This window comes from Talpa occidentalis, unplaced genomic scaffold (assembly GCF_014898055.3).
Source record: "Talpa occidentalis isolate TD23 unplaced genomic scaffold, MPIMG_talOcc4v2.1 talOcc4.16, whole genome shotgun sequence".
Taxonomy (NCBI): domain Eukaryota; kingdom Metazoa; phylum Chordata; class Mammalia; order Eulipotyphla; family Talpidae; genus Talpa; species Talpa occidentalis.
The window spans coordinates 16,395,567-16,407,707 of NW_023601653.1; the positions used below are offsets into that span (position 1 = coordinate 16,395,567).

Sequence of the window (12,141 nt, forward strand, 5' to 3'; positions counted from 1 at the left end):
GCTGTTTTTTTAAGAACACAAATATGATCATTTCACTTTCTTTCTTTAAAGCCTTTCAACTAGAGACCCTCAGCTCTCCAAATAAAGCTGATTCTCTTTATCTTTGTCTTCTAACTATAAACTTTGTCCTCTAAACCTTGCCAACCTTTATAACCTCTGCTTTTCCTCTTCCTATATTAGTGCCACTAAATTCTATGCAGCCTCTCAAAAGTAGATGCTGTTACCTATCATTTTTGAGTAACAGCAGTGATATTACAGATCTCATTCCTGTATGTTATCATCTCTGGTTTGTTTACTAGTCTCTTCAATGGACTATAAGTTCCAAGATAACAAATCTTTAGTCCCATTCATCTTTGTATTATCTGTACTTAGTAGGGCGCATAAACACAGCAGATACCCAATAAATATTTTCTAAATGAACAAATAACTGCTTGACTAAATCGATAATGAATTCATGAATTAGTACACATACACATATATACATATGTACACAAAATCAACCATAAATAAATGGAAGGATCCCAACACATCAGAGAGAAGACTTGCATTTCTTTCTGACACAAAAACAAAGACAAAGAAAAAATGCAACTAAGGGAAGGCATTATTTCCATTTTCATCTTATTCTATTGCCTCATTCCTATAAGCTACAAGCGTGGTCAATATTGCAGGATGGATTATCAGCTAAAAGCAAAGGAGCCATTATGTTCCCAGACCTTCCTCCTCATTCTAGTTGAAAGACCTACAACTTACCTGTGGTAAAGTCAATAGGAGAACCCACCTATACTAATTATAGAAATGGAAGTTACAATAGTAGTTAAGACAAAAGAGAGAAAATAGAAAAGATGAATTTGAAAGTTCCCAAATGAGTTAAAAAGTTAAGGAAATATGGGCCTCCCTGGTGGTGCAGGGGGTTAAGCACCACACTATGAAGCAATCTGCAGTCTTTGCAGCACGAGTTTGATCCCCAGCCAGCCAGGAAACTACCCACATGGCACAGCAGACCTCCCCTGTCTTTCCCACTGCCCCCTCAGCAGTGTATTTCTTCAGTCTGCCTGATCTGTTCCCCACTCTGTCTCTGGTGAATCCTGTCATCCCCTGCATCTCTGGCCTGTACCCCAGCTCTTGTGTACATAAAATGTAAATAAAATGTAAAATAAAATCTTGTATGCATAAATAAATCTTTAAAAAGAAGTTAAGGAAATGTGCAAAGTAGTCTTTTCTTATCTTTATTTTTTCCATCAATTTTCCTTCTCCTTTTCTTTATTTCTGGTCTTTAATTTACAGAGTAAGCCAATAAAAGACATGTATTTAATCCCCCCCTTTAGTGCAATATAAAAAGAGAGTCAATATCAAAAGAATTTTTTCAGTCAAATAATATGACAAAGGAGATTTTGTAAACATTGTAATTATGGAAGATTTGACATGCAGAAGACAACAGCAAACTGCTTTGAAAAAAATAGAAAGAGATTCAAGATAAAATTGATTCTGACCTGAAAAAATAAGCTTTTGTAGGGCTTCTGAAATGTTTCCTTCTATCGTTTTTTGTGCTGAAGGATTAACCTTGAGTTGCTTCCCAGTGAAATTTCGGCAGGTTATCTGAAAAAGAAAAAGAAAAGAAAACAAGTATTACATAGCCAGGTATTTAGAGCCAAAACTTTGGCTTGCTTGAAATGTTTATCTATTTTTCACTTGTCAAAAAATAGTGATACAAATGATGCTACAGATAAAAGCTAGCAGAGTAGCATTCAATCATGAGAACTTTCAGGAAATAAGGCAAATACATAATTTTTCATATTTCTTTTGTATAGCACAGCTGGAAGAGCATTAGGAAAATTATGTAGTGCAATTAGAATATGATTTTCTGATATTTTGTAAATTCACCAGTCTAAATATATCTTCCATTATGTAAGTTGAAACATATTTAAAATATAGGCTGTTCTTTTAATGGCAGATTTTTCTACCCTACTCATAATTAAACCAATTTAAACTTCCATAGTGAAGTCTTCGAGAATGAACTTCCTCTGTAGCATTTAAAATTCTTATTTTCTCACAGATACTTGAGTTTTAAAATTGAAGAATATATGAAAAAAACACTTTAAACAGAAGGAAATTCTTTAAAAGGTCCAAGGTCCTTTTATGTTTCGCCATTCCCACTCCTTGAAATAACCCATTATTTAAAATATAATCGCCCTTTGATCTTCAGTCTGATGCTTCTTTATTGTCTCTTGGAGATACTTCTACAATGAGATGTAAATATAATTTAAGTACAAAATCCTTTCCACAGCCTAATAAGACCCTACTTGACCTATTTTTCTCATCTCTCCAGCTTCATTAAATAATACTTTATTGAGCAGCTACTATATTCCAGGAACTGTTCCTGTTTCAGGAGTGGCATATCAGAGAACAAAATAAACAAAAATTCCCATTCATATGAAGAATTCCACTGGAAGTAGAGACACAATAAACAAAGTAGGGTACATTATAGAATATATTAGTTGTAAATGCTATAGAGAGAAACAGAGCAAACAGGCAAGAATTTTTAAACAGGATAGTGAGAAAAATCCTCACTGTGAATATGACTTCTGCAAAAGACTGAGAAAAGGTGAGGGAAAAATCAATGTGGATATTCAGGAGAAGAATATTCCAAGCAGGGACACAGCAAATGCAAAGTCCCTGAGGCAGCAACATCTTGAAGAACAGAGCAGCTGAAATCAGCAAGAAGTAATAGGAGATGAGTTACTGAGATCCCAGGGGTATGGATGCATCTGTAGGCATTCAGGTCAGGATGAGGCTGTTCACTTTAATTCAGAACCACATGAGAAGCCACTGCAGAACAACGTGGTCTGACTTGAATTTTAAAGCCTCATTCTTTCTGCTGCATCGAGAACAGGCTGGAGACCAGGAGGGTCTCAGGGAGGTTGGCATCAAGAAGACTCATCAGGCAGTCACTGCTTCATCCAAGTACTGGTGACATGGGGCAGAACAGGAGTGGTGAAGGTAGTGAGAAGTGATCAGGTTCTGAACACATTTTAAAAGTAGAGAACTTGGTGACCAACTTCAAGCAGAGTTTGAAAGAGGGATGTCACCAAGGAGTCTGGCCAGAGCAGCTAGGACGACAAGGTTGTTATCCATTGAGGTGGGAAAGACCTGGAAGGACAGGTTTGTTTGAGATGTGCTAAGTCTGAGAAGTTTATTACACATCGAAGAAATAATCATGGTTAAGTGGCATGATATCCTTCTGATGAGTCAACTTGACTAAGTTAAACTGTGAAGATGAAAGTGAGGGAAGCAACCATTTTGTCTCATGCCCACACTTCATCCCACCGAGTCAGTGAAATACTCATCTAGGTGCTGCTGTGAAGGGATTTTGCTGATACTGAATAAAGTCCCCAATAAATTAACTTAAAACTAGGGAGATTACCCATGGCAGGCCTTTCCCAATCAGGTGAATCCTAGATGAGCTGGAAGTCTCGAGATTCCAAAAGCCAAACATTTGGATTGATAGTGATTCTCCCCTGACCAGATCCTCCCTCGCTGACCACCTATGGATAACAGCTTCTGGCCATGCCTCTCAGGTTCCTTCCTGCGTGAGATCCTGACTGACTACTTTATGGATTTTGGACTGGCTTAGCCAGCCAATTGACATAAGTCAATTGTCGTAAATCTTGATAGAAAATGATAGATGATTGATTGGTAATAGGTAGGTAGGCAGGTAGGTAGGTAGATAGGCAGATAGATAGATAGATAGATAGATAGATAGATAGATAGATAGATAGATAGATAGATAATTTTACTAGTTCTACTGCTCTGGTTGAACCTGACTGATATAGGAAGTTAATATATCATCAAAGAAAAAAATATATATATCATCAAAGAATTCACAAGAAAGGTCTGGACTAAGGCCTCCCCTGGTGGCGCAGTGGTTGAGCACTGGGCTGCGAAGCTGCCCGCAGCCTCTGCAGTGCAGGTTCGATCCCCCGCCTCCAGCGAGGGTCCCACATGGAGCACAAAGCTCTCCTGCCACTCCCGCTGCTCCCCTCAGCAGTGTACTTCATCATTCTGCCTGTTCTGTTCCCTTCTCTGGCTCTGGTGGATTCTCTCACCCTCCTGCACTTCTGACTATGCCCAGTGCTTGTATAAATAAATAAATCAATCTTGAAAAAAAAAAAAAGAAAGAAAGATCTGGACTGGAGGTGTCACTTCAATAGTCATCCCCGTAACGATCGTACTTACAGTCAGAGACTGAATTAACTCTGAAAGAGTTTGTGGATGGAGGAGAAAGGAGGACCAAGAACATTCTTGGGATGCACCAGCAACATTCAAACATTGGGGGAAGAGAAAGAAGCACCAAAGAAGACTGAGAAGGAGTAACCCCCTCTTTTTTCCCCTCATCTGCTTCACCCCAGTCATTCAGACTTTCTGTCCCATCTCAGAGCCTTTGCCCTTATTCCTCACACTTGGGCTGCAGTGAGCTTCCCCCTGCATGCTGGCTCCTTCTCATCAGATGCTACGACCATTCCCAACAGGTCTTCAACGGCACCTTTGCTCAAGTTTCCACCTCCCACCCTGGGGTATCGCTTTCATATTGATCTATTTTGTTTTCTTCACAGAATTTATAATGATCATTGCTCTTTTTATTTATCTGTTTACATATTTATTATCTGGCCCTCCCTCCACCCCTCTATAATTAAGTGACATAAAGGAGGCACACAGACTGGATTCTCACTCTGCAGAACACACAGGAGGCAAGGCTACCTCTAGGCTACAAGGGACCATGTTAGAAGAAAACAGAGGGCCTCCCTGGTGGTGCAAGGGGTTAAGACACAACCTATAAAGCTATCCACAGCCACTGCAGTACGAGTTTGATCCCCGGCAAGGGCACTACCCACATGGTACAGCAGACCTCACCTGTCTCGCCTGCTGCTCCCCTCAGCAGTGTATTTCATCAGTCTGCCTGTTCTGTTCCCTGCTCTGTCTCCGGTGAATCCTCTCACCCACACCCACCCCCAGGACCTCTGGTCTGTACCGCAGTTCATGTATGCATAAATAAATAAATCTTTGAAAAGAAGAAGAAGAAGAAAACAGAGTCCTTGCTGGCTGACTGCAGCTCCCCAAACACAGAGGAGTCACCCTCCGTAGGTGCTGGGCCCGTGGCAATATCATGGACTGTACAACTCTGCGGTGGCCTGACAGTAGTGAGCCAATATACATTCATTAAATTAATAAATGAGAGAACTGACTTTTCTCTTTCCTCCCCTAACTCAAAGCTCCGCCATGCCTCTAGTTTGCTTTCCATGGTATCTTTGCTTTCATGAGCTGACTCCTCCATAAGAATACTAAAAATTATATTTTACAATTATTTTAGTATAAATATAAATATGGTAGTAGGAAACATCTAAACACTTTCTTTGACCTAAAAGGTTTTTTTTCTTTCTATTTTATAAGAAATTAAAACATCAATGAGCCTCACTATACATAATGGGTAAATCAGCCCTGATCTGAAGCTTCTCGTGCATAAGGACTTAATGTTTGTTTACCTTGTTTATAGAAAATAGTGCCACAAAGCAGGCTGCCAGTATGATTTCTGATTCAAATGAGAGCTGCTTAAGTGAAAATAATACCATTTATCTGATTCCTCAATCTTTGCAGTTTAGATGTGTACTAATAAGAAATCACAGCTGCATGAATGATAGTCAAACTTACCTTCTCTGCACATTCAGTCTTATATCTTTCGCATGGTTGTTGGAGAAGAGCTGGACCATCCGGCTTGCTTATTCTCAGCAGAAGCTGGCGCTGGGCATATACCAAGAGTGGTGTCACTTGCTCTGTATATCTCTCACTAAACGAGGGTAAAAATACATAAAGAAGCAAACATCTGCTAAAACACATTTTTTTCCAATGAAGTCTATCACTTTTAATTGCCCATATAGCAGTTCTTACTGTGAAATTATGTTGAACTGAATGGCAAGCGATACTAGTGCTTCCCATTTTTCCACTTGATATAAATATTCCAGAGATTTTAACACAAAGTCATGGATCCATTTCAAGTCAACCACATTTACATCATCCAGAGGATGCTCAAACGTCAGGCTAAAACCACCGTTGTCATTTTTAATATTTCCATAGCAGCTTGGAACACTGAATTCTTCCTTTTCTTCAATAATCTGGAAGTAGCATGTTGGAAAAAAAAAAGTGTGAGTTCAAATTTTATTATACTTTAAAAAAAAACTGAATTGGTAGATAAAAATATAAATAGAAGAAACTGCACAGAAAAAAGTCCAATGTGATTATGCAAATCAAAGCTTGATAAAGCTATCCAATAAAACTTGCAGGGATGGTGGAGGTTGGGGGGTTGTACTGTTGAATGTAGTAGCTACTAGGCACAAGTGGATGGATACTGAGCTCTCTCAAGTGTGATGAGTACAACTGGGTTTTTAATTTTAATTCATTTAAGTTTAACATTAAACAGCCACATATGGCTTATTGCTACCATATTAGCACACTCTGAGGTCTTCTTGTTACACAGTCACTATATACTTCTGGAAAGATATTACCAATCAATAAGGTAAAGTCTGGAGGAAAAAACAGGATTTTAGCATATACAAATGATTATTTCCCTAGCACACTGGTTAATTCATCAGTTTGTAGAATAATATATCCAATTCCCTGAGGCAATCATCAAATCTGTAGAGAAGAAAATTTTCTAGAAGACTCTTTTAGGCCAAGTGAAAGAGCTACTTTGTAACTAAGGAGTTCATTCTCTCCCCTACACCCCCCCCACCCCGTCCTTATGCATTTGTGTGTCCCCCTAGAAATTCTTGAAGCAAAGCAAAACCTCTTAAAGGTACCTAGGGACTTGACTGCCGACAAATCAACAGTATAGAATTCAAGTCCTGCCCCTCCTACCTCAGTGTAATTAAGGGTGACCCATGCATAGGTAAGGGGAGGTGTATCAACAATAAGTAACATGTAAACTGTAAACATTCCCTCTGACAAAGTTCATAGTCCTTAAAGTTAGAGACCTTGTACATCACCTGCATGTGAAATGCAATAAACATACCTGAGATCAGGTTATGAATAACATGAGTCCTCAAAGTGACCTCTGTGAATTTGTCTCCTTAGCAGAGTACCTGGGGCATGTGACATGTTTCAGAATAATCTTCATGTTATTTAGTTATGAGTTCCATTTCTGTAGTCCACTGATTCTCAAGGAAGACTTTCAGCAGCACAGATCTATGTCAGGGCTACCTCCATTGCCTTGACCTTGGACTTCCAGTGAAGGCCCTCCTGGCCTTTACTCAGTCCTCCTGGCAAGTGTGGAGGAAATTAAACCTGTTCTACCTAAGCCTTCCCTAGGGATTGTCCTGTAGAGCCTCCCTGCCAACAGGATCACACTTTCCTCCTTCTGGGTAAGTTTCTTGGTCCTTCCTTGAAGCAGAGGGGATCTGCGATCAATTAGTCATGTCTGTGCCTATGTAGTAAGTTTATTTCAGGCATGAAAAATTAGGACATCCTCTGTGGTTACTCCATCTTCCAATATAGCTTTCATTGAGAAGAATGCTGGAATTATATCTCCAACTGTCTCATTCAGCACCCATCTTTCAACTGATTACAACTCAGGAGAAGGGAACAAAGAAACAGCATTTGCTACTCACTTCTTAATTTTGGCAATGTCACCTAGCAACACTAAGAAATACATAGTACTAATATTTGAGGATCAAACCTACATATGGAGAGAGTTTTCTGACATGGCCAAGGCCGGAATCTTTAAGTTTTGCAGATTTAGTATGGGCCATGTGTAATTTTTTTAAAAACTTTTTATTATTAAAGGAAATTTCTAACACAAAAGTAAGTAACACAATAAGGACCCCTACACACACACTGAGCTTCAATAATTATCAACTCTTGGGACCTATTTTGTTTAATCCATATGTGTGGCCAAATTCTCCCCAATTTTGAATTGCATCCCCCAAATTATATTAATTAATCTATAAACATTTCATGAGGATTTAGTATGTTGTAGTTATTTTATGTAGAAACTGTAGCTCAATAAATGTCACTTTCTGTTTCCTTTAAGAAACTGAATTTCAGGGTCAGATATTTGTAGTTAACATCAATGCAAGCTATATACTGTGAACCAAATAATAATGGGAAGCAAATGAAATATAGATGAACCAAATAAGAACTAAAGAAAAATATTTATTTCTACTTATCCCATGCTGCCTGGTACAAAAATATTTTTAAATGAATAAAATAAAAAAAATTACCCAAGTGTTCTTACCGTAATAGCATTGACATTTTGTAGTTCTATTAACATGTCAATAAGTAAGTCTGCTCCCAAACAGAAGGGTAAAGCAGCAGTACAGAGGAAACCTTCCTGGCTGATAGGAAATGTTTTATACAGGTCTACTGCCTGTTTAAGGAGTATTTGTAGCTCCTGAGTAAAGTTCCAAAGGGCCCGGCAGCAGTTTTGAAGCAGAGTCCAGTAGCCACCACGATGAGCAAGAATCTGAAAAGAAAACGTTCAAAACATCCCAAAGTTCCAAAAGTCACAGTTCTCTGAAAAATTTCATTTTTTCTGCAAGTATTTTGTAAAAATAATAAAAATAACTAATTTCATTTGTATGCACCATGTATATGGTCTAGATACCGCTAAGACATTTATAGGCATTATATTAGTTTATTCTAACAAATAATTCCAATAAAGTAAGTAGGCACTAGAACTCTACTCAATTTACAGATGAGGAAAAGGAGACATGGCCCAGGGTCATAAGGATTTGCACACCTGAGGTCTGACTCCTAAACTCCCATTGTTCCACATGCTAGAAATGCTGCAATGAACAAGGAAAACTGGTCTTCCTTGTGTTGCTTCAATTTATCAGGGGAAGCTGACATTAGATTAACAGACAAAAAATATATATAATTTCAGGGAATAACATCTGTTGCAAAGAAAAATAAAATAGAAGTGGGTAACAACTTGAGTAAGGTGAGACTTTTATTTTAGGCGGAGTGGACAGAATAGAAGTCCTCTCTGAGAAGGTGACATCTGAGCAGAGATCAATTGAGTCGAATAGTCACACAAAGATGGAGTGAGGTGTTGAGGAGAAGAGAGGAGTTTGAAACTGAGGGAAGTGCAAGTGTAAAGGACAGTGGATGACCCTGAGGGATGAAGAGGATCCAAGGTTGGTGCTTTCAAGATCACAGAAGGGAGTAGACTCACACAATGGAATACTACTCAGCAATAAAAAAGATGAGTTCTTACCACTGGCAACCAGTGAAGGGGATAATGCTAAGCAGAATAAGCCAGAAGGAAAAAGACAATACTGTATGGTTCCACACATATATGGAACATAGAGAAACAAAACACAGAGTCAGACAAATCCAAACCAAATATAAACCCTAGGTATCTAATTGGAGAATTGAGAACACCAGAGGGGGTGGGGGATGGTGAAAAGTAAAGGGAGAAGGGAAACAAATGGAGTGTGGTAGAAGCCTGTGGGTGTCTAGGAGGGTATGGTAACACACATCTGAAGATGTGTGAACCTATACCTCTGAATCCTATACAGAGTTGCAAACCAATAATACATCACTTTAAAAAAAAAGAAACAAGAACAAGAGGACCTGAGTTCTAACAGGTGAGGAAGATCCAGAACTTCAAGAGTTCTGAAGCTGGTAGGAAGGAGGGTACTCTAATGCAGTGCTCAAGATCAAGGGGATGATGTAAATCTATTTAAAATGTGCAAGCAAACTGTAGATCTAAGACATACAGCAGGGGAGAGGGAGGGCAAGGATTTAAAGCAGAAGAGGGAAGAGTTAAAGCACAAGGGACTATGGTGATGGTTCATGGGTGATGAGGTAGTAGGAGATTTATGGAGAATTTATTCATTTATTGCACAAAAATGAGTATCAATGTAGTGGAAAATTTTTTTAAAAAATCATTCTCTCCACTCTACACACATTTGGGGAATTTAAGTGTTCCTTTCTCCTCTAGAAAGAATAGATTTCCTTTCACCTATTGAAAGATTTCAAGTATATGTCCTTCCTGATAAGGCAAAAAAAAGAAGCGAATTCCTTTGTAGCTGATAATTCCAGCTCTGAGTTGAATAATCTATCATGCAATAGTTAAAGTGAAAAGAGAAAACCAAGTGGTCTATAGAAATAGGAGGGAAGGGGGCAGGTACAGGGCTTTCCTGTAACCTGGAAAGATCTTCCCCTGTGCTTCAGGGAAGGAGATCCATGGTACCCCAGAAGGGAGTAAGACCCCAGAGAGAAACCATGTTGTCACCAAGGAAACTCACTAAGTGAGGCAGCAGAGGGTGCCTGGATATTCATGGAAACTGTATGCACAGAACAAGGTCCATCTTAGCTCTGGGTGGATGGAGGGCTGATCACTAAGGTGCTCCACAATCCCTAAGACCGCAACAATGTGGTAGACAAACCTCATCAATGACTGACATGTTATCTAGCACATTCAGCCTCAAAAATTATGGACATTATGGAAATAAATCCCCCATGCCACACATGCCTGAATTTGTGGGCTGACATTTATGTCACTTCCTCAGTGAATAAGAAAGACCACATTACCATTGCTCTCCTGATATATAAAAAGACTTTTGTAAAATGATCCAATAGACTTGAAGTTGTTGTTCGTTCCTTGTCCTTAGAACTAACACCTGATTGAGAGTCCGAGTCGTAAACCATCTGTGTCTTAGAAACGTTTTCATCGCTCATTTTGGAATTAATAAATACTGAAAATTCCTCAGCATCTACAGTATAAAGATAAAGTGTAATGAGAATTAAGTTCAGAAAGCACAGCTGGCTGTAAGCACCAAAGGAGTAATTCAGATTAATAAAGGCTTCCTACATAAATTTGAAGAAAGGACAGAATTATCATGGACACAATGAACCAGGGAAAGTTTTCAGAGAAGGAAGGGTTAGACTGTGTTTAAAAGGGTGGGCATGATTTAACTATACAGGGAGAATATGGAGAAAACATTCTAGGTAAGGGTGATGGTCAAAAAATAGTGCAGGCCATTCCTAGAACACAGACACTGGAAGCCAAGTGGCAGCCCCGGGAATGTGACCATGCCGTAGCCCTGGCTGTTAGCATCCTCCTGTTAGTGTGATATAAAACACCAAGAATCACTCCTGCCACAGCCCTTGGAAAACTCTGCATTAAATAATGTCTCAATAGTATATTGTATTGTCAATTTCATGGGCATTCCTAGGGTGGGAGCTAGGAAAAAAATTCTCAAGAAGCTGTATATTATACTCTATATAGAAAAATAAGGATCTTTCTATGTCTGGGGAATTTATTCTCAACTATTTCAATATTCATAGTATGATACGCAGGTACCACTGAAAACTAATCTATCCAGTGGAAGAAATTCGAAAGCATCTCGAGTATCTCAAATATGAATTGACATTTGCGGGGCAGTCAACTAACATATGAAGTATCCTGATCAGTAATAAGTTATGCCATACTTAAAATGCCTTTATTAAAAATCTGTATAAAGAGGTTGGTAGTTACATAAAGATATTAGAAATGAAATTTTTATTTGTGAAATGAGTGGTATTCAAGACAGAGGAGTGCTTAGGAATAATGTCATCATCCCCATCAAGAATCCTGTTCAACTACATCTTTCCACCTCCCTGAACCCCCTGATCAGATGACAGGTCTGGCTAGTCCTGAATAAATTTTCATGGGTAGTGTTAGTTGAGAACCTAGGGCAAAAATGGGTTTCCCTGTGCACCAAGTTCATAACATAAAACAGCTATTTGACTGTTTTCATTTCTGCCTTCATCAGGATATTAGGCAAAATTTATTCTGAGACTTATTCCCATTAAAACATAACACCTGATATCAAATCTTCGCCTATCCTGGTGGCCCCTGGAGGTTGTTCCAAATTTTTTAGAACATTGCTTTTATTGAAGAGCCAAACTGGAATAGGTCAGAACACAACATAGCTATTTCCAAATATATATGATGATACCATAGAACTATTTCGTTCTTTAAAAATAGAACAAATAAGAATATAACCAAAATGAAAATGCATACATTGTGCAAAAATGAAAAATGATGTAAGAATTATATAAAATAAAATATTAAAAAATAAATAAAATAAAGATTTAAAATTAAAA

General features: G+C 38.5%; 1 protein-coding gene across 5 annotated transcripts in view; it reads right to left on the reverse strand.

Moving 5' to 3' along the window:
- CFAP54 (cilia and flagella associated protein 54) overlaps positions 1 to 12,141 on the reverse strand; it is a 226,279-nt gene that overhangs the window by 115,312 nt on the left and 98,826 nt on the right. For all 5 annotated transcript variants that reach the window (XM_054696113.1, XM_054696112.1, XM_054696111.1 and 2 more), the window contains exons 35-39: positions 10,585 to 10,766; positions 8,282 to 8,509; positions 5,941 to 6,164; positions 5,704 to 5,839; positions 1,491 to 1,596 (exon numbers count right to left, since the gene is read on the reverse strand). In XM_054696113.1, the coding sequence (XP_054552088.1) occupies positions 1,491 to 1,596; positions 5,704 to 5,839; positions 5,941 to 6,164; positions 8,282 to 8,509; positions 10,585 to 10,766 (876 nt within the window). The remainder of the gene's footprint in view (positions 1 to 1,490; positions 1,597 to 5,703; positions 5,840 to 5,940; positions 6,165 to 8,281; positions 8,510 to 10,584; positions 10,767 to 12,141) is intronic.